Genomic DNA, 23,262 nt, shown 5'->3' on the forward strand with positions numbered 1-23,262 from the left:
CTCGACACCTTTGGCCCAACATCTTAGAGATTCAGAGAGAAAACAGCAGTAAAATTTCACCTCATGGAGATGCTGTGAACAGTAATGAATAAACATGACAAATAAATATGCTGCAAACAAGAGCTAAAAATGCTATGTCAGAAGCAATCTTTGTACCTATTAAAAATCTTTCATCAGATGATTTCAAATTGGAGGTGCCTCAGGAGACAAAAAACATTGAAAATACAGATTTTATATTTTGTACTTTTATTGAAAAGTTACATTTAAAAAAATACACAGACATTTTACCATTTACAGGTTGCAGATACAGATGCTCTAAAAGAGTTTACTCTATTTTGTTGTTTTATGATAACTCACCCCTGATACCACAAACATTCCAGTCTTGCTGATATCAGCTTAGAAAGGGGAGCAGGGGAGCATGACCTGCAACATACTCAGTGAACAGAGAAACAAATTGTTCAATTATAAATTTTTTTAATCTTCTGTACATTATTGCATTAAAGAGCCACAAAATTATGTAGCATCATTACAAATGAAAACAGGTTAAAAATGAAGAAGATAATTATATAGAAATACATGGATTCATTGTCTTCTTGCAGAATGCACAAGAGATGCAAAAATGTGCAATTTGGGAAGCTCTTTTTATGTTTGTATACATTTGCTTAGCAACACAAACCAGTGAGGAAGCTACAAAATAAGTTAAACAAAAATAGCAAACAGGTAGTAATTATAGCTATGTTATATGGCTTTCTATTTCATTTAAATATCTCCAAATAAAATGTGAAACAAAGAAAATACATTATCTTTTGTTCTCTTAAAGAGAAAATTCAAAGCTACGTTGCTTCCTAACATTTACACAGCAACTAAAAATGTTTAATTTAGACAAGAGATACAAATCTAGTACTACACAGGATACAACAGTACTTGGGTCGAAACAGTATACAATCTGTGTCAACAGTACACCAAAAAGAGAACTTTGTGATCTGTTGTTAAGGTGGTATCCACAAGTAAGCACTTGTGTTCACTGATTTTTGTTCCACACTAGAATACACCCAGTTGGATACCAGAGTTATTTACAGACATCTGAGGAAGATCCTAGTTTTCAAGTCTGTCAGGAACATATTCCATATTGTTTTAAGCCAGATCATACCCATGGAAAAAATAGAGAATGATTTTCTTTCTTTTTCTTTCTGACCAATACATGTGCAGGAAACCAAATGTCTGAGATACATAAATTGAACGGGGTAGGGTCAGGGAGGAAATAGGGAGATAAAGCCTATGCTGCTCAGATTCCTAAGTTATAGGAGTGGTCTCTAAAAGCGCTCTTGAATCTAGTGATGTGTTTCTGTTTGGAATTGGGGCTTGGGGTGGGTAGGCTGCATTTTGTGGGTGAATGGGGGTACTGCAATACAAACTGCTTAAATTGCTGAATCCTTGTGGCTTTTCTTCTCAACTTCCTACTGGCCTCAAACGTCTTGGGTTTTGCAGACATTAGTACGGAGCAAAGAGGATGGAGGCAGGAGTGGCACGGATGGGCCCGTGCCCCGGCCTCAGAAGAGCTGGAGGAATGGCTGGAGCCTGGAAGAGCGAGGCAGAAGGCCGAGGTGGGAGTGACAGCGCAGAGGACACGGCCGCCGCCGCCGCAAGAGGTGAGGACAGGAAGGCTGGGGCCAAAGGCTTCATCATATCTTTCTGGAATGCAAGTTTTGCCTAATGGAGGGGGAAAATCAGGAATGGGGCGGAGATAATATTTTTGAATAAAACTATTACAGACATCGACATCTTTCCATATGTAAAACACCAACATTAAGAAGTCTTAAATTCTGAAAATCTTTACTCTCAGAAGTTGAGAAATGATTATTTTCACAGTGCTGGTTTCAGGGGCTCATAGCATAGCTTTCTTTACTTTTATTTGGTGATCTTTGCTTCTGTGTGCTAGGGCACAGGGAAAGGCCTCGGAATAAATGCTAAAGCTTTTTTATGTGCTGATTGGCAGGAAAAAAAAAAGTGCCCGGAAGTTTCCTGCTTAGTTGATGAAGCTCAACTCAAAGTTCAGGCTTGTCTTAAACTATGATGAGGCCTAGAGAGTTTTGTTTTGTTTTTTGAGAATGTGTGTGATCCTTCCCTTCTCTTAGATAAGCTGCATTGAGGTTAGGTAATGAGTTCAGGACACTAGGGACCCTGAAGAGCAAGAAAACAGTCAGCCTCTCTCACTGGCTACTTAATGAGTATTCCTTGAAAAATCACAACTAAATCAAATTTCTATTGTTGAGAATGATTGTAAGCGGGCTCAAAACTCTCTATTTAATGGAATGCCAGGATAGAATCCTCCTGTGAAGAAATCAATCCTTAACTTCTCTCTCCTGCACTCAGGAGGAGCACTGCAAGCTGGATTTGCTTAATGCAGGTAACACCTGCTTGCAGCATCAGACAGAGGCTTTGGAGAAGCTGGAAGGTAATCTCAGGATTGCTTCCAGCTGGACAAGCTCAGCTTCATCCTCAGACCAAACACTGCACTGGGCCCAGTCCCAGGGAGACTGTGAAATCCATCCATCTTGGTATTTATATGACACTTACTGCTGGAGTCCTTAGGTGTTTTTGGAAAGACACTGAAAATAGCACATATTGAGAGCAGGTAAAACAGGCTATTTACCAACATGCCTGCTAGAATGGAGAGAGCACATGATAGAGACACCACTTTACCTTCTCATATTGACTTTAAAAAAAAACAAAAAAACCCAGAAAGCATGAGGATATTAAATTGATGGATTTTTGTTTTATGAAAGAAATCCCTCTTTCCAGGTTCAACATCCCAGGATTCCTTAGGCATCACTTGTCCTTGTTCTTGAGGCTTTACTTATCTTTATATGCTAAAGAGGGGGGTCTTTTGAAAACAACTTGGTGAAGAGTAAAGTATTAGCTGTTAAAGAAGTTCAGTTTCTGTTTTCTAAGTTACTCTATAGCAGGAACTAAGCAGTTCATTCTAAAACTTCTATGAGGCTATTTAAATTCAAGACCTTTCATGCCCATTAGACTCTATGCCCTCCTTAGCCACAGTGGCTGCCCAACCCAGCAAGGCTGCCCAACTAAACAGGTAAGCAGGTGAGGTAAACTTACTGCTAGAATACTTGGGCTCCGTTGGAGTTTGTTGTAAGGGCTGTATTTTGGCTTCAGTGGTTTCCCTGCAACTCGATCTTTATGCCTTCGGCTAGAAATGTGCTGAAAAAAGTTTGATGCATTAGCTGAATTGAATGTGGGTCCCATTCCATGTAAAATATATTTCTAGGTAGCTGTTTACTCCACTGCCAACTCCAGGTCCATAGTTCCACAATGGTGTGGGTAAAATTGTTATGATTTCTAAATTAAGACTTATTCCTCCCTCAATTGTAATGCCTCTGTCCCTCTCTGTTCTCTATAGCCCTTATCAGATTTTTCCTGGTATTACCACTGTTACTGATGAGTCTCTCTCTCTCTCTAATCCGATTTTGAGCCTTTGGAAGACAGGCTTAACATCTCACCTTACCAGAAACTGCTGCTCAACTGTAGGCTCTAGTGACTACTGTTACCATTTCTCCAACATCTAGCCTGGAACCTGACATATAGTAACAGTAGATGCTCAAATATTTCATACTAACTTTTTCTGCCACATAGCACCTGTATGTTGCATATTGTATGCATTCTACAAAAGTTAGTCAATTTAACTGTGAGCACAGTAAGAACCATTTCATAGATGAGAAGAAACAGTCAAGTGGTGACCGCAAACAACAATGTTTACTAATTCAGGATGTTACCTGTTTGAGTTGAATTTCTGAATTAACATGAACATCACAGATTTCGCAATGAAATGTCTTGTTCTGTAGTCCTGATCCCTTACTGCCATTCTGCACCTTTAATCTTGATCCAGGTCTAGGATAGGATTTAATTGGACCAGCCCCATTACGAGCTTCAACCATGGTCTTGTGTTTAGATCCTAAGACAGAAAGAGACATATTAAACAGCTATCCAAGAATTATATAAAGCTCTTTGTTTTCTTATCCTTGAGAAATTTATCTGCAGGCTAAAATTCCCAATGCTTTTTTTTAAATGATCATTTTAATGCTGATTATAAATGTAACATATTTTATTGTAAAAAATAGAAAGATGTAAGAGAATAAAATAAAAAATATATAGAGAAACATAAGAAAATAAAGATTACCCATACTTGCACTACTCAGGGGTAACCACTATTATCATTTTAGTGTGTTTCTTGTCAGGTTCTTTTCTTAATGCACTAAAAAAAAAATTCAAAATTGGGATCATACTAATTAATTATCCTGAAAATTTCACATAGCAAATCACGTAAATATTTTCTGATCATTATGGTTCAATGGCTGTTTAACATAGATCATATTGAGTTACTATAATTTATTCAGTAATTCCCTACTGGTGGGCTTTTAGGTTGTTTCCATTTTTATTCTCTTATAAGTGTGTTGCAGTGATCATTGTGCATAAATATTTATCTTCATCTTTGTCACTTCATCAAAATGATTTTTGAACAGTATTAGATGTTTCTAAGGAAATAAAGAATAGGACAAGTTTGATCTCCAAGCTGCTTTTGCCTTGCTATTTTCAAAGTCATATGATCATACTTTTCTAAAATCACTCCTTTGAATCAAAAAAGTAGAGAAGCGTTGAACAAACCTAAGGTCTGAACAACAAAAGATATGGTATTCTGATGGGAAAAGTTGGGTTTTCTTATAAACATTATTTAAATGCAAAAGATGGCTGCTAACCTGTGTTGTGTGCCTCTAGCTGTGACAGGGAGTTCACAGCCACTTTGCATAGTGAACAATAAAGTAATTTTTTGGCTTTTTCTTCTTCTGATTCAGCAACAGTACTGGGAGATCCATTTGTGCTCTTGGAGGGAGAAATGGCTACTCCAGGTGGCAGGGGTGTTGTGCCAGATTTGAGGAGAAATGAGCCACTTTCAGAGCTTGACGGCTGACTGGAACTGTTGGCTTTTAACTTCCCTTTATCTTCTAAGAGAAACACAGAGAAATCTTATTGAAGCCTCATATATCATATAAACAATGATAAATCACCATACACATTTCTAAAAATAGAAATTTGATTTTTATGTGAAGTTTTTATTTCAGCATAGATTTTAGTTTATAGAGGTTAAATCAACCTCTATGTTTAAATCAAACAGAACACCATGCCATCAGTTTCCATATTAGGTCATCCTAAGATAAGGATGACTTATGAAAAATGACTTTGTTCTCCCACTTGGAGCAGGTAACTTTCTGTCTGATATCCCTGAGTTGTAAATTATGCTACAAGAAAATCTTTATTATTAAATAAAACCACCTGCCCTCTGATACAATTACATCCCATGAAGGTAACATGAAAGAAACCATTAGGCCATGTTAGTTTTATTTGACTATGTATGTTTAATTATGACAGAGATAAGTTAAACTTTAATTTTTATACCAAGTTAAAATTTTTACTTTGGATTGTGGAATAGAAGAAACATGGTTAATTTTGGTTATGATTAGTTAAGTTTTTGCTGCTCTGTGGATGGCAGTGCAATTTATTCAAAATGTAAGAGACAAGGATTCCATTCATTGTTCTTATTAATTACTGCCAGTCTAAATCAAAAGTTTTAAATAACAACATTAACCATAAGCACAATATGAAAATTAGCCAAGTCATTTAAAGACATTTTGGCAGTTTGATCATGTAGCTACTAAATGCTTATAATCCTCAAGACCCATGTGCAGGCTATGAGAGTCAGAGTGACTTTAACAGAATTTAACTCATTGAAGTTCATTTGTTATTCAAGACAGGCTCTGTTCAGTGACTCCTTTGGGAAAGAAACAGGGGCTCTGTAAGCAACAGCAAAATCCATCACACATTTAATCCTAGTAGAGCTGGTACTCTTAGAAAATGTCTATAGATATGCTGATTAACTCTCATGAAGAGAGAAAGGGAATTAAACCTGAGAATATATTTGCTCACTGCCCTAGCTAATTTGGAATTGTGTACCATTGGCCTAGAAGACTAAGAGGGAAGGAGAGACAAGGCAACAGCAATGTGGTATGTGTTTCTGTGTGTATGGTACACGGTTCTGTATATGGGTAAACCTAAGCTTTTAGGACACATTGCAAATGACGGGAGATCATATTTTACTAAGATATTATATAAAGAAAAGCCTAACTGACTTAGGAATAAGCAGTTGATTTCCATCTTTTTTTTTTTTTTTTTTTTTTTGAGTTGGATCCATTCAGGTTGAGACTAGTGACATCCAGGGTGCCATAGCAGGATTCCAGATTTGGGTGTTACTTAGAATGAATGAATGCTGAGACTCTTTTTCATCCTTAGGCTGACATTCCATATTCCCTTTAAGTGAGTGTACTAAAGCTTCAGGATTACATGAAATATGAAGGAAAAGGTCTTAGAGTTTTATTAAACTGACCTCTATAGTGTTAGAGAAGGACATAAAATCATTCTTCCTAATTGGTAATAGTCACTAAATTAGATTGGAGAATATTTTAGGCCTGGAACCCTCTCATCTGTAAGGATCCCTCAGATTGAATTTGCAATCTCATAGAACCCATAAAGCACCAAAGTAATTCAGTAATCTTAATATTTGGAATTACTCAGTTTCCTGTGATGAAAATTAAAGTTATTATATACCAAAATCTTTCCTTGCTTCAAGCATTTCATAAGATATTTCTATAAATTTGATCTAAAAGAATCTGACTTGTTTCAGCCATTGACTCACTCATTTTACTACTAGATAGATATTAGTACTATGAGATAGATAGATATTAGTACTACTAGATAGATATTAGTACTATGAGAGCATAGTACTAATAATGTCCCTTATATTAATGTCCCTCATAAACCCTTACATTTATATAGTACTTTACAGTTTACAAAGTGCTATCACTTACATTGTCTTATTAGCTTTCACAGAAAACTTGTAAAATAGATAAGCTCAAAATAATTATTCCCATTTTAAAGATGAGGAAATTGAGCCTTTTCAAAATTAAATAATGTCCCACAAATTAGTAAGTGGCATAAATGAGCATGATGTTTTCTCTAAATGATTAGGCTATGGTACAGTAATATTTCTGCTCAAAAGGAATACTTAGTATATCACTAATGATACAAAAGTATATAACAGTCACCCTAGATGTGAAATAGCAGTTGCTTTGTTTTACAAGTATAGTTTAGTTTTTAAAGTATATTTATTTGGCTTAAGTGAAAATATCTATCTAGTAGTAAAATCAGCACCTCGGATTTAGGTTACATTGAGAAGATATACAAAGTTATGTATTTTCTCTATGTTGCTATTTCTTTAAGAAAAAGATTTCCTTTTTACATCTCCTTTTCAAAGAGGTAATTTATGAATTAACAAGTGCATATTAACAATATATTAATTGCTGACAATGCGTTAGACACTGAAGAGACTAGTAAATAAAGTAAGTATGGACTATAAGAAAATCAAAACATAGCAGGAGGAAATGAGACAGTCATTCAAAGATCTCTAATTTACAACAGAACCTGGTAAGAGGCATGAGAGCACAGAGCAGAAAATGATTACTTTTGCTTAAGAAGAGAGAGACATTCTTCATTAAGGAAGTGGCATTTTGAAGGTTCTGAAGGTCAGATTTAGATAAGCACAGAATAGGGTCGAAAATGAGTGGGAAGTGAATGGTTAGAAGCAGAAACACGATGAAATACTTAGGTGTTAGAAATCTTGGGGTTTTCTTGGTGAATACCTAGTAGTTGAGTATAGAACTGGCAACAAATGTAATGGTAGTTATTATTACAGAGATCAATTGAGCCAGAAGGCAGAGAATATCTTAAAACTATTAAAATATATACTAATGGCAGACACCTTCCTTTTAAAATATGTTGAGATGAATGTTTAGATAAATTATGTTTTTTTCTTAGGCCAGAGTCTTAATCTTTGAGAATATTAAGGAAAAATGTTGACTTCGTTAACGTGTAAATGATTTTACCCTATCAGGAAATTCTGTTATTGGATAGATACTATCTAGTCAATAAAACAGATCTTAACATTTGAAAAGTCACTGATATATTTATATATTTGAATAGTGGCATTCTTTCTCAATATGCAAATGTATAAATTCAAAGCATAAATTTATTATTTCTCATCTTAATTGCTTCATATTTTCATGAAAATCCATTGTGTTATTTCTCATTCCTTACTGGTATTTTAAAAGCCTCTTGGAGTATTTGAAAGTTTAATTAAAGTACTGTTTACTTCTGTTTCTTTTAATAAAGATGCATGTCATCTGGAACTTCTGGTTAAGACGAATTCTATTTTCAAGTATTCCCTCACCTAATGTTAATTAGCAGGTCTTCTGGCTGTCCTAATTATTTCCTGATTACTCAAACACGTTTTATAAGGTTTTATCCTACAGGATTTTGAAGCAAAATTTGCGTAGCTACATCAGAATTATCTGTTGTAACAAATATCCATAATTTATGCATGCAAGTGAATTTATTTTTTCAAAGTAGTGTCCTTGGGAAGTTCCATACTAATTCATTTATTTTCCAAAGCTCCAAACACTTGAAAACTCTTTTCTTTGATATTCCTTTTATGTCCAGTTTATAAGCCAAGTAAAGAAAACCAGTCTTCAAAATGTCTACCACCCTTATTTCTTACTCCAAAATTGTTACTCAAATTAATCCACCTTATTCATCAAACTTAGCATTGTATTATGCAAACACAGCCTCAGAAGACTAATATGCTAAGACATAAGATAAAAAGATCATACCAGAAGTTCTAAAAGGAAGTTTCGAGAAACCAATCCTGTTGGCACATGGAAGAGTCATGTCCACACGTAGGTCTTAATTTTAAAAAGGAAAAATTAATATACTACCTACAATGTAGGTCTTATATTTTGAATTAGAACTTTGAAAGCTATAATCAGATTTTTATTATTTGACTGGTTTAATTTTATAATGTAATAAGATTTTCTGGCCAGGCGCGGTAGCTCACACCTGTAATCCCAGCACTTTGGGAGGCCGAGGCGGGTGGATCACGAGGTCAAGAGATCGAGACCATCCTGGTCAACATGGTGAAACCCCGTCTCTACTAAAAATACAAAAAATTAGCTGGGCATGGTGGTGTGTGCCTGTCATCCCAGCTACTCAGGAGGCTGAGGCAGGAAAATTGTCTGAACCCAGGAGGCGGAGATTGCGGTGAGCCGAGATCGGCCATTGCACTCCAGCCTGAGTAACAAGAGCGAAACTCCGTCTCAAAAAAAAAAAAAAAGATTTTCTAACCAGAATTCAGTGGTTTAATAATAGATACGTATTTTATACAATAAATTTATGCTTACTGCAGAAAATTTTAAAAATGAAGTCAGACAAAAATTTTTTAAAATTTAAAATTACTCATGATTTTATCACCTAGAATATAAGTCGATACACTTTTTCTATAGAGCTCCAGAAGACACATTAAGCTTTGTGGCTATGTCTCTATTGTAACTACTCAACTCTGCTTTGTAGCAGGAAAGCTGCCACTGGCATGGCTGTGATCCAATAAAATTTTGCTTACAAATATAGGTGGCAGGTGATATTTGGCTCACACACAATAGTTTTGACTTAGAATGATGATTCTTTGGTATATATTACTCCATACTATTTTTACACAATAGCAAATATGAATATACAGAAACATACAGTTCTGTAACTAATATTTTTCACTTAGGAATAAATCAAGAACACTTTTCCATGTCAATAAATGCAGAACTGGATTAAGATTTCTAACACCAAGTGATATTTATTTATATGAATGTACTGTATTTGGCAATCTTCTTTTGATATCTGGGTTATTGCTGGTTTGCATTTTTGTTAATTTTGAAAGGATACCAGATGCCTCAATGAAGGACATAACTGAAAATTGAAAGCAATTGTTATTTAGTATTGCAGCATATTAGAGAGTTCCTCAGAAACCCCCAACACTGTCCTGAAGGATTTATAAGATTTAATAGAAGTGATCCAGCTACCAGCATCCTATCACTCACCTGTCCAGGATATATAAAGTAGTCTGAAGATTGGAGGACTCACTGGAGTCATGAATTTCTGGTCTGGTTGGGAGCTTTTGAACCCCAAACTAATAAAGCCAGAAGTGCATATAAGTAGGGGACACTGGGATTTCATTCCCTAGTTAGACTCCTGCAGGTCTTGGCAATCTTTAACTCACATCAAGTGAAGTAGGGGAAATAAAGGTTGGAGGGAGATGGGGCTGGAACAAGAAAGGTAAGAAGAAGAAGAATCTATAATCTTAGTTTGGCATGTCAGGGTTGAATAAGATTTTTTTTTTTAATTTATTTTTCTTTTTATTTTTTTTAGACGGAGTTTCGCTCTTGTTACCGAGGCTGGAGTGCAATGGCGCGATCTCGGCTCACCGCAACCTCCGCCTCCTGGGTTCAGGCAATTCTCCTGCCTCAGCCTCCTGAGTAGCTGGGATTACAGGCACGCGCCACCATGCCCAGCTAATTTTTTGTATTTTTAGTAGAGACGGGGTTTCACCATGTTGACCAGGATGGTCTCGATCTGTTGACCTCGTGATCCACCCGCCTCGGCCTCCCAAAGTGCTGGGATTACAGGCTTGAGCCACCACGCCCGGCCTGAATAAGATTTCTTTGGGTCAATAAGATGCTTTGAAAAGTGGCCTGACTCAAGTCATATTGTTAGTGCCCAACACAAGAAGTCTAATCACTAGGACCTTGGCAGCAAGAGGCGGAAGTGTGTACCTTTAGTGGCACAAGCTGAGGAAGGTTTGTAAGAGGTTAGGGAACCAACCTTATGAAGAATTCACATATTGTCCCTGTGGGAGCCAGACAGCATCTGGACATCTGTCATTCAGGGAACAACTGTGATTGTCATTAAGTACAAAAGCATTTGCCCCTTTTTCTCCTCTAATTCCTCCTCTTATCTCTAACAATGGAAAGAACAAGAATCAGAAAGCATGGGACATGGAAGAAAGAGCAGAATATACCCCTTTCCATGGTTCAACCTGAGCCAGAAAAAAAGGGAGTATTCAACTAGATAAGAGTCAAAGGTTTCAAATAGGACCAGGCTTTTGATATCTGACAATGTCTTTGAGGAATGAGAAAGGGAGATTGAGTAGAGCATACAGTCATGTGTCACATAATGACATTTCAGTCAATGATGGACTGCATATACAATGGTAGTCCCATAAGATTATAATGGAGTTGAAAAATTCCTATTGCCTAGAGATGTGGTAGCTGTCATGATGTTGTAGTGTAACACATTACTCATGTGCTTCTGGTGATTCTATGTAAACAGATCTGCTGTGCTACCAGTTCTATAAAAGTATAGGACACACAACTATGTAAGGTAAATAATACTTGATAATGATAATAAATGACTATGTTACTGGTTTATATAGTTACTATACTGTGCTTTTTATAATAATTATTTTAGGGTGTACTCCTTCCATTTGTAAAAAAATTAATCTGTAAGACAGCCTCAGGCAGGTTCCTCTAGAGGTATTCTAGAAGGAGGCACTGTTATCATTTATGACAGCTCCACATGTGTAATTGCGCCTGAAGACCTTCCAGTGGGTTGAGATGTGGAAGTGGAAGACAGTGATATTAATGATCCTGACCCAGTGTAGGCCTAGCTTAATATGTGTGTTTGTGTCATAGTTTTTAGTCAAAAAGTTAAAAAAGTTAAATAAATAAATTTAAAGATAGGAAAGAGCTTCCAGAATAAGAATATAAAGAATTTTTGTAGCACTGTACAGTGGTTTATGTTTTAAGTGTTATTACAAAAAAGTCAGAATTTTAAAAATTTTTTGAAACTTTATAAAGCAAAAAGGTTACATTAAACTGAGGTTAATTTATTACTGAAGAAAGAAAATTTTAGAGGAGAAATTTAGTGTAACCTAAGTATATAGTGCTTATAAAGTCTATAGTAATATTCTAGTACAGTAAGTGTATACTAATGTCCTAGGCCTTCACATTCACTTGCCACTCACTCACTGACTCACCCAGAGCAACCTCCACCTCTACAAGTTCCATTCATGGTAAATGCTCTATACAGGTATACCATTTTTTATTTTATACAGTATTTTTAAGATTACTTACCTATGTTTAGATACACAAATGCTTGCTATTGTGTTGCAATTGCCTACAGTATTTAGTACAGTAACCTGCTATCCAGGTGTGTAGCCTAGGAGCTAAATAGGTATATGGTTTGGCTGTGTCCTCAACCAGAAAACATCTTGAATTGTAGTTCTCATAATCTCCATATGTCATGGGAGGGAGCCAGTGAGAGGTAATTGAATCATAGGGGCAGTTACTTACATGCTGCTGGTTCTACTGATAGTGAGTTCTCATGAGGTCTGATGGTTTTATAAGGGGCTTTCCCCCCTTTTGCTTGGCAGGTCTCCTTGCTGCTACCATGTAAAGAAGGCGTTTTCTTTCCCCTTCCACCATGATTGTAAGTTTCCTGAGGCTTCTCTAGCTATGCTGAGCTGTGAGTCAAATAAACCTCCTTCCTTTATAATTTACCTAGTCTCGGCCAGGTGCAGTGGCTCATGCCTATAATCCCAGCACTTTGGGAGGCTGAGGCAGGCAGATCACTTGAGGCCAGGAGTTCGAGACCAGCCTGGGCAACATGACGAAACCTTGTCTCTACTAAAAATACAAAAACAAAAACAAAATAATTTAGCCAGGCATGGTGGCATGTGCCTGTAATCCCAGCTTCCTGGGAGGCTGAGGCAGGAGAAATGCTTGAACCCAGGAGGCAGAGGTTACAGTGAGCTAAGATTGCACTGCTGCACTCCAGCCTGGGTGACAGAGTGAGACTGCATCTCAAAAAAAAAAAAAAAAAAATTACTCAGTCTTGGGAATGTCTTTATTAGCAGTGTGAGAAGGAACTAATACTAGGGTAAACTATACAGCTTAAGCATGCAGTAGGCTATACCACCTAGATTTGTGTGAGTACAATACACTGAATGATATTTGCACAATGACAAAAGTGCCTAAAAATACATGTCCTGAAATGTATCTGCATTGTTAAGCAACACATGGCTGTATAGGCTATCATGTTTGTATCTCATTGAATTCATATATTCAGTAAACCAGTTATATAAACAGTTATATATGTGGACATCTCTGAAAACTCATCTGATAATTTCCTCAGGACATAAACTTCAAGATAAATTGCTGGGACAAAGATCCTGTACATTTGTGAGCTTTTGATGCACATACCAAATTGCCCTCCAGAATGGTCATGCTCACAGGAGCATCATAAAATATCATGGGTTTCCTGTACCTGTACTAGTCTAATCATCCATTGCTTTTACCAATCCAACAGACATAATATGGTATCACATTGTTAATTTGATTAGTATTTATTTGATTACTAAAACAGATGAATATTGTTTCATAAGATTTATGATGACTTGTACCTTAGTATAATTTAAAAAATTCTTATTACTCTGAAAGGAAACAAAAATCTTAAATGCAGTTTTAGGAGTTAAAAAATTGTACACTAAAGTAAAAAAATTATAATAATAATAAACTTCCTTTTATACAAACCTAATAAGGTTAAGTTCATTGGAGCATTGTTCTTAAAATCTGAAATCAGCAGTGCGATCACTATTTGAAAATTTGCTTTGCCCAGAGCAAAAATGCTAGCCTCAATTTACAATAATGGTAAACATAACAATAATAATCACAAATCAACCACTCATAGTAATTGAGCACTTACTGTAGACCAAGCACTCTTTTAAGAACTTATAGTCATTATCTAATTTATTCTTTAAACACTATAATGAGATAGAAAAGGTTACTATCTGTACTTTTAAACTTCTTTTTTTTCTTTTGAGGTATAGCATGTACTGTAAAATACATAAATTGAATACATTTGAATGTATGTACACATTCATGTAAATACAATACACCTGATGATATAAAGTGTTTTCACCACCCCAGAGGCTCCCTTGAACTCCTACCAGTTGAGATTCCCCCAAAGATAACCACCCCTATTAACCTAGATCAGTTTTATCCATTTTTAAGCTTCATATAAGGAAATCACACAATCTATTTCATTTGTGCCTGGCTTCTTTCACTCAACATTATATGTCTAAGATTCATCCATATTATTATAGATAGAAGGTTATTTTTTCACTGCTGGGTAGTATTCCATTGTATGAGTATGCTAAAGTTTATCTATTTTGCTATTGAGGAACATTTAAAATGTTTTCAGTTTTTAGCCATTTTGAATAATTCTATGTACATTCTTTTAAGTGTTTTTTGGTAGGCATAAATATTCATTTTTGTTACATATATATACATAGTAGAATTATTGGGTCACAAGATATTCATATCTAGCTTTAGTAGATTCTGAAAACGGTTTTCCAAACTGATTGTGCCAATATATATTTCTATCAGCAATGTATGAAAATTCTAATTGTTCCACATCTTATCTAATCCATGCTATCAGTATTGTTGGTCTTTTTGATTTTAGCCATTCTAGTGGAGGCGTGACAGTGTCTTGTTGTGGTTTTAATTTGTATTTCCCCAGTGACTAGTCATAAAGAGCTCCTTTTTTTTTTATTCACCAATTGTATATTTTGTAAGTGTTTGTTCATATATTTACCCCATTTTTTTAAAGCTGGGTTGTCAGCTTTTTTATTATTGATTTATAGGAATTCTTCAAATAAGCCTGATCAGGAGTCCTTTTTCAGATATACACTTCACAAATCATCTCCCAGATTGTGGCATACTTTTCACTCCTAAATGTTGTCTTATAATAACCCCGATTGTTTAAAAAGAAAAGGCCCCAGGCTTAAATAGAATAAACAACTTTCCTGTAGTCATTCAATTAATAAATGGCAGAGCATGGATTCAAACAAAGGCTTCCTGAACCCTGAGCCAGTATTCTTATTGCTTGTCTGTTTTAAGAAATATTAGACTAAGAATGTTTATTTTTAGAAACACCTTCTTGAATGTTTGTCATGTTGACTAAAGGTGATTGGATAGTAATATCTTTGTATATGTAAGTTACCTGATGCCATAGAGAGCATAGCATATGATATGGTTTGGCTGTGTCCCCACCCAAATCTCGTCTTGAATTCCCAAGTGTTGTGGGAGGGGCTTGGTGGGAGGTAATGAATCATGTGGGCAGTTCTTTCCCATGCTGTTCTTATGATAGTGAATAAGTCTCATGAGATCTAATGGTTTTATAAGAAAGAGTTTCCCTGCACAAGCTGTCTGTTTGCCTGCGGCCTTCCATGTAAGGCATGACTTGCTCCTCCTTGCCTTCTTCCATGATTGTGAGGCCTCCTCATCCACATAGAACTGTAAGTCCATTAAATTTTTTTTTGTTTATAAATTGCCCAGTCTCAGGTACGTCTTTATCAGCAGCATGAAAACAGACTAATACAGAATATTACAGGCACACCTTGTAGAGAACCAGATAAATAAGTTTGCTTTGATGTGGTTGTTTAATGGTGTATAGCAGGCCAGATTATGCCATCCCTGCAGAAGCTACAGCTGAAGCTCTGTAGAAGTTACTCTTTTGTAAGAGAAGTATATATCTATTAAAAAAAACAACTCTATCTGTTGGGGTGTCTCCCTTACTATACCAAGAAAATAAGAATGACTCTAGCCTCTAGAGTCTTGTTAAATGGAGAAGGCAGCAGTTTAAATCTGCATAACAAACCTTAACCTTGTTTACTGTGCTTTTCCTGGTCACTTCCTCATAACTGTCCTCTCAACACCCTTCTTTATTTGTTACAGCTTAAGATCAAAGTTGAGCCTGAATTCAAAATAAATCACCTCTTGGAGATTTACTCATTTCTCTGGGTATCTCCCATTTATACATGAAGTATACATCTTAATAAACTTCTTTTTTAATGCAACAAGAAGAGCTAACTATCCTAAACATATGTACACCCAATATAGGAGTACCCAGATACATAAAGCAAGTTAAAAAAAAAAAACTTCTTTTTTTTCTTGTTAATCTGCCTTTTGTTACAGGGATCAGTTCCAATCAAGAACTCAGGAGAGAGAGAAAATTACTTTTTCCTCCTCTAAAGTTGCAACTTTTCATGTAACCTAAGAAAGCAAATGAAAATAGTCTTCAAAAGTACATTTTAAGAAAAAATTTGTGTAGGTGTTGTTTTCTCTGAATTTTCAAGTCTTGTCTGATTTCTCAGAAGAATTAATGGACATTCAAAAGGAGGCCTCTGATTCCCCATATGAAATAAAATTTTCTTTGCATTCTTGTTATTGATAATGTATGTCTTGATTTATTAAATTGTCTGAATTAAGGCCACTAAGAAGTATCATTTTCTCCCTCTGAGAGGTGGCAACGATTTAGAAATTACAATAAGTGGGGCAGATACAATATAGGCATCTATGCTTGGTTTAGAGGAAAAGTAGTATAACCACTGTTAAACAATATATGAAGTTAATATCATTTCACCAAGAAAGTCTCCTCTAGAAATCTGTCCTAAGGAAATAACCATCCATCCATTCAACAAATACTTATTGAGCCCCTATTATGTGCTATACACTATACTAGGCAATAAAAGCAATAAAAATACCAAGTCTCTGATTCAGCGGAATTCATCTAGTGGGGGAGAGAGAAAGTAAGTTTGTGTGTATGTATTTATATATACAAATGTATTTTAAATAATTTAAATGTAAATCTTAATTCATATATCAATATATTTATTAAATAACAAGTTTGCATTATAACATAAATATAAACTATTTTATACATAACAAATTTCAAAGCACATATATTCAAAGCATATATAAAACTATATATAATACATACAATGTTTCAGTGTAAGTGCACTGAGAAGAAAAATAAAGCTGGTCGTAGTAAAAGGGTCTGCTCAGGCCTATCTGAAGAGGTGATATTGAAACCACCTATGCAAAGATTATGATAGAGAAGTGTAACAGCTGACTCCATCTTGCTTCTAGTCTCACAGGCTGCCTGCCCTCACTCAGTCCTGGGTGTAGGCCAAGCTAATCATGGAAGGAATTTAGTTTACAGCTTAACTTTGAAGCAAGGATGATAGCCGTTCCTCCCTAAAACTTACCCTCCCTGCCTTGTTTTGTAAGTCTACTGAAAGGTGATAAGATTCAGAGTATGGAAGGGGCCTGAATTCTGCCAAGATATAGGTGTAGTTAAACAGTTACCAGCCATTGTTCCCTAGCTTGCTTTTCTACAATCCCTTACTGCTCAGGACACCTGTGGCCAGAAGTCACAACATTTGTGACTTTCCCAGTGTTTCTTATAGAGAACATCACTGTTGTAGATCCTAAGATTAATCTTTTGAGATATTTTTCAGACTTTTCAAATGACTGACTCCACTCAGACCCATGACTCATGACTCAACCAGTCCTGTGGTCCTGACTCAGAGGCTGACTCAGCACACGAGGACTGTTTTCCACATCTCTATGATTTCATTCCCAAACAATCAGCATTCCCCATTCCTTAGTCCCTGCCCACGAAACTATCCTTGAAAAACTCTAACCTCCAAGCTTTCAGGGCAGGTGATATGAGTAGTTACTCCCATCCTTTCACTTGTCTAGCCCTGTAACTATTAAACTTTTCCTACCACAATACTGCTGTCTCAGTGGATTGGTTTTATCTGTGCAACAAGCAAGATGAACCTGTCAAGCAATTACAATATTTGAGAGATATGTAAATGAATAGAAATTCTGGAAGAAAGAGTGTTCCAGGAAGAAAGCACAGCAAGTCTACAAACCTTGAGGTGAGAACAAGCAAGGACAAGAAAGTCAGTGAGACTGGTATGTGACTGTAGGATGTGAGGTGGAGGAGTTGGAGGGAACAGATCACATACAGCCTGGTAGAGCATGAAAAAATTTGAATGTAACGTAAGTTTAATTACTGACTAGGAGAGAGAGATGATCTCATTCCTGTATTAATAAGATCATTTTGCCTCCTGTGTAGAGAATAGACTGTGAAAGTATAAACATGAGGAGATCAGTCAAGAAATGACTTCAGTTGTCCATGAGAGAGCTGGTGGTTGCTTAGACCAAGGTGGTAGTGATAGAGAACTGAGCAGTGGTTTCAGAATATATTTGTAGGTAGAACCAGCTAGGCTTATTGATGGATTAGGTATGAGACATTGGAGAAAGAGAGGAATCAAGTCTCACTATCATGGTTTTAGCATGGGCACTTGATAAATGGTGGGTGGTGTCGTTTACTAAGATTTGAGATAACAATATTCGGGATGCTAACAAAACTTCCTGGCCTCTCAGCCAGAAAAACTTGGCTATTCCTAATTCCATTTTTCACTGACTGATTCATCTTGAGAAAGTGGTTTGCGTGATTGAGAGCTTAATGCTTACATGTGCAAAATACTACTCTTTTCTTATTGGCTTTAAGAACCAAGAAGACTGTAAAAGTGAGGCAAGGGTTTCAGTTGGAAAATGCAAGCTCAGATAATGAGGCCAGGGTCATTAATTCTATTCCGCACTTCCCAGGACCCATGAATTTCTAAATCCATGCCATTTATCATGGAAGACTCATTGGGCTCAATGATACCTATTGACATCTTCTGAAACAAGCCTTCCAGAATAGCAAAGAAGCCCCAAAACTTGAAAAAAGTTCACAGATCACCAAGGCCACAATTTCAATAGAATTGCACTTTGTGCTTTCTGAGGTCTCTAAAGAATACTGCTTGTCATATAATACAATGAATTTTTCCTTTTTATACATAATATTGCACTAAACAGAAGCATGCTGTGAAAGGACTGCTGGTCATATTCTTTCCTGTATTCACAAGCACCTTGTCCAACATCTCATTATTATTCCAAAAAACAAAGCAATGCCCATGTTACTGTTTAACACTCATTAAACCAAGTTAGCTTGCTCTGATAAGGAATTCTAAAATCATTCTCCTCTGCTTTATCTTTCCACTTTCTAAATGATAAGAAATTAATGGGCATCAGTCAGAGTACCTACTTTCTTCCAATTGTGCAGTCTTGGGAGAAATGAAGCTGAAAAGCTCAGAGGGCTCTACACCAGACAAAAGGAAAAAAAAAAAAAGAAACACTGCAAACCTGTATGTATGTAAATTGGTGTGCTGCAGAAGACAAGCCTTTACCTTGTTTTGTCTCCTCCTTATCTATACGTTTGACACAATACAACTGATAGAAGCCACCAACTGATGACAGATATTTTTAAAGTTTAAGGAAGAATTCCATTAAGATAGTTAATGGATAAAAAAAAAAGCACACAGGCTGCAAGGTGAACAAATGAAATCAGTACCTTGGAATTCTCTGCAAAATAAAATGTTGTAAGAGATGTAAAGATGCTAGAGCGTCATCATTATTATTGTTGGATGCACAAAAAAAGGAGTATTCATTTGTAGTGTAACGGGACTACACCTATCTGAAGGAGCAGGAAGAAAAGGCTGATATTGCAGATAACGATCAGATACAACTCTCAAGTTGCCTTACTTTATTTATTAGATATTTTCCTGAAAGGTGATGTGCAGAAAGATCTGGGAAAATTTAGTAATCACTTGAATGCACTATTTAAAAGATTTTGTGTGTGTGTGTGTGTATGAAAACAGAGCTTTCTTAGGAGTGCAGTATTCACACATAATTATTTTAAAATTCTATATTCATATGAATTAGATTTGCTTAAGTTAGGAACATATATGATAAAAAGTTATATGTCTCAGAAGAGGTCAATAAATGAAAGAGGGAAATATGATTATATAAATGATTACCATTTAATGTAAATCATAAAAATCATTTATATAAAAATGATTATATAAAGATAAAACTTCTGCATGGAAGTTTTATCCTTGTTCTAAGGTTCCCTACCAATGTTCCAAATCTTTCATGTCTGGTCTCCTATTTCTTAGAGAAATGGGGAAGCTGGTGAGATCACTCCAATATCACAATTTCTTCCATCTGCACCCATTTTCTTCACATTTCTGAGGAAAAGGTATATGCTTCTACTTGGTCTATTTCTTAAACATATTTCCTATAGCTTCAATTACTTTCTTTCCACCTGATTTTTTTTGTCTACAAAATGCTGAAAGCTCTATATTCTAAAAGTCATTCCTTGACTTAGTTTACTCCTAGGGCTTCCCACCTATCTTCTCTCTGGTGCTGAACTGGAAGTTGGCGTGTGAAGTAGCCCTTTCTGCTCCCTCTCTTCCTATCTGTCTTTATCCTTCTGTAAAAACCAAAGACGTCTCTGTCTTCTCTTGCACTGGACACGAATTTCTTCTGGAAACCTTTTCCCTTCAGTGTCCACAATATTTTTCACCCTTGATGTCCATGACACTTCCCCTGACCCGTTCTCCTTTAGCTTCTGCAACAGCTTGTTCTAGACTCTTTTCACCATCTCCTATTCTTCTGCCTGCTCCTAAATGTTGGCATTCCTCAAGATCACACTCTTGTCTTCTTCTTGGGCATTATGTGATCTAACTCAATTCAATGACTTCCTCTACCACATTGACATAGATTCCTAAATCCACAGGTAAATTATCTACTTTTCTCTCAAGATCAAGACCTTTTTCCACCAATACTCTATAGGATATCTGTTTTTAGATATTTCATGGGCATTTCAAACTCAACATGCCTGATACTGAATGGATAAGCTGGTCCACACAGGGGCCTTTCCAAGTAGTCCCCACATCAATTGATGGCATTGCCAGTTATATATTAGAACTGTCAGCAATGACTCTTAAATTCTCTCTCTTATATTCTGCATTTAACTAATTTCCTCATCTATCAGCCTTATTTACCCTTTAAATTAGCAGACATTTATTTAGTATTTATTATGTGCCACTGCCTCATTTCAGGCCCTAATCTATTCTCTCTGGATTACCATGAAATTTCCTTGCTGATCTTGACCTTTCTAGTTTCTGAGCCCATGTTTTCCCTTTTTCTCTACTCCATGCTTTGATAATCCTCTTTACCTAATTATATTATGATCTTTCATTAATTATAATTATTTTTTGCACTTCAACATTATTACCAGGATAGAGAGATTCTTGAGTCCTGGAACCATGTCTTGATTTATCTTTATGCCCAATGTACAGAAAGCCATACGTGAGCAATAGGTTTGCTGAAATAAGGAATGTCCAATTCAAGGCAGTGCTCTCTAGCCTCACAAGTAAAAATATAAGAAAAATGTACTGTTAATAGCTGAATCATAACTAGTAAAACAAATATACATAGAACAGACACATAAATGCATTTTAGCTGTTGACTATGTAAATTACTCATATCATTGCTGTCAAGCCTATATATTTGCAATATATATTTAATGTCCCTTGAGGTTGAAACAATTTTCTTGAGTGGATCTCCTTGAAATGTACTAGACAAGGTCATAACCCCAAACACATTCTTTTGTGCCAGGTCCAATATTTTGATGTTTGATGAAATGAACAAATCTGTGATTATCTCCTTTGTTACAAATCCTATACAAACATACATATAAATAAACAATGTACCTCCAATAACAATATAGGTAAGGCATTGACCACTGCCAGAAATTCTGAAGCACATGTGAAAAAAAGAATCACGAAAATATAGCCATTCCTCTTTGCAATTAAATTCATGTTCTGTTCTTTGGCCAGATTTCTCATGAAACTATAGGTATTCTGTTTGGAAATTCATCAGAGGTTTCTAGCCCAACAACCCATCTCTGCAATGGTCTATGTAGTCAATATTAAATTACACTATACAATATTCACTTGTGTTATCAACAATTACATGGTTGATATACTTGTGTAATAATACTCTTTAAGAAATTCCACCAGGCATGGTGGCTCACACCTATAATCCCAGCACTATGGAGGTGGGCAGATCATTTGAGGTTAGGAGTTCAAGACTAGCATGGCCAACATGATGAAACCCAGTTTATACTAAAAATATAAAAATTAGCCAGGCATAGTGGCATGCATGTGTAATCCCAGCTACTTGGGAAGATGAGGCAGGAGAATTGCTTGAACCTAGGAGGTGGAGGTTGCAGTGAGCTGAGATTGTGCCACTGCACTCCAGTCTAGGCAACAGAGAGAGTCTTGTCTTAAAAAAAAAAAAGAAATAAATAAATGAAAAGAAAGAAAGACATTCCACATATAATGTCCTGTGGCATTATTTACTTTCCCCCACTCTCTACTCTTTAGGTAATATATGTCCATTACTAAATGTGTCATTATAAAGACTTTATATCTTAGTGATAGTATCTCTCATGATTAACCCATATTCTCAAGGCACATAATTTTACATCTGGTGGCCCAAGACTGACTCCGAAGTACATTGGGAATTCTTCAGTCATCCATTTAGGCTAGATGCCTCATTTAAACTTGATCTAATTCCAAATGTCCCCAAGGGTTTCCTATCATAGTATAGTACAGGCTGGTTTAGCTTATAACACCTACTGGTTAGCTGACTTGCTTTATTAGTTCTAGGATTTCCTGTTGGAAATATCTAATTTCAGTTTCTCACTTGAGGGTGAACTGCTGAACCACCTTTGGAAACAGAAAACATTTTCTATATGGCATATGACATTTTGCAGGAGTGGAAAACGAAACAGAGTATTAGAGTCATAAGCCTGGAAGTACTGAGTAGCCAAGGACAAACATGGAACTAGAAGCTAGTTTTTGAAATTCTCTGAGCACTGTAATACTACACATTGGATCAATCTAAGGCAGTTGGGCCCTTCTCATCCACCGCTGCATTACCATGCCTATAGCTAAATTGCAGAAACCCTGTCTCTTCAAGCATGGTTGATGACTATGAATCTTGCTAAATCCTAATTAGCTATGTTTGTGTCTAATTTTCATATCTTGACTTTTAGACTAATCCCAAAAGCAGGGAAAATTGTCTATAAATTAAAGTGACTCTTCACTGAATCAGAATCTACATGTCCTTATCTTTAAGAAAATAAATAAAAAGCTTATTCATTATTCATCTCTTTTTTTTTTTAAGATGGAATTTCGCTCTTGTTACCCAGGCTGGAGTGCAATGGCGCGATCTCGGCTCATGGCAACCTCTGCCTCCTGGGTTCAGGCGATTCTCCTGCCTCAGCCTCCTGAGTAACTGGGATTACAGGCACGTGCCACCATGCCCAGCTAATTTTTTGTATTTTTAGTAGAGATGGGGTTTCATCATGTTGACCAGGATGGTCTCGATCTCTTGACCTCATGACTCACCTGGCTCGACCTCTCAAAGTGCTGGGATTACAGGCATG

The 23,262-nt window shown here is 36.2% G+C and overlaps 1 protein-coding gene across 17 annotated transcripts in view; it reads right to left on the reverse strand.

Moving 5' to 3' along the window:
* Positions 1 to 229: 229 nt before the first annotated feature.
* Positions 230 to 23,262, reverse strand: part of ZNF385B (zinc finger protein 385B) — a 400,251-nt gene continuing 377,218 nt past the window's right edge. For all 17 annotated transcript variants that reach the window (XM_078327336.1, XM_035304435.3, XM_035304434.3 and 14 more), the window contains 4 exons: positions 4,773 to 5,018; positions 3,792 to 3,970; positions 3,118 to 3,219; positions 230 to 1,710 (listed from right to left, as the gene is read on the reverse strand). In XM_078327336.1, the coding sequence (XP_078183462.1) occupies positions 1,492 to 1,710; positions 3,118 to 3,219; positions 3,792 to 3,970; positions 4,773 to 5,018 (746 nt within the window). In that variant the 3' untranslated portion in view covers positions 230 to 1,491. The remainder of the gene's footprint in view (positions 1,711 to 3,117; positions 3,220 to 3,791; positions 3,971 to 4,772; positions 5,019 to 23,262) is intronic.

This window comes from Callithrix jacchus, chromosome 6, assembly GCF_049354715.1.
Source record: "Callithrix jacchus isolate 240 chromosome 6, calJac240_pri, whole genome shotgun sequence".
NCBI classification, from domain to species: domain Eukaryota; kingdom Metazoa; phylum Chordata; class Mammalia; order Primates; family Cebidae; genus Callithrix; species Callithrix jacchus.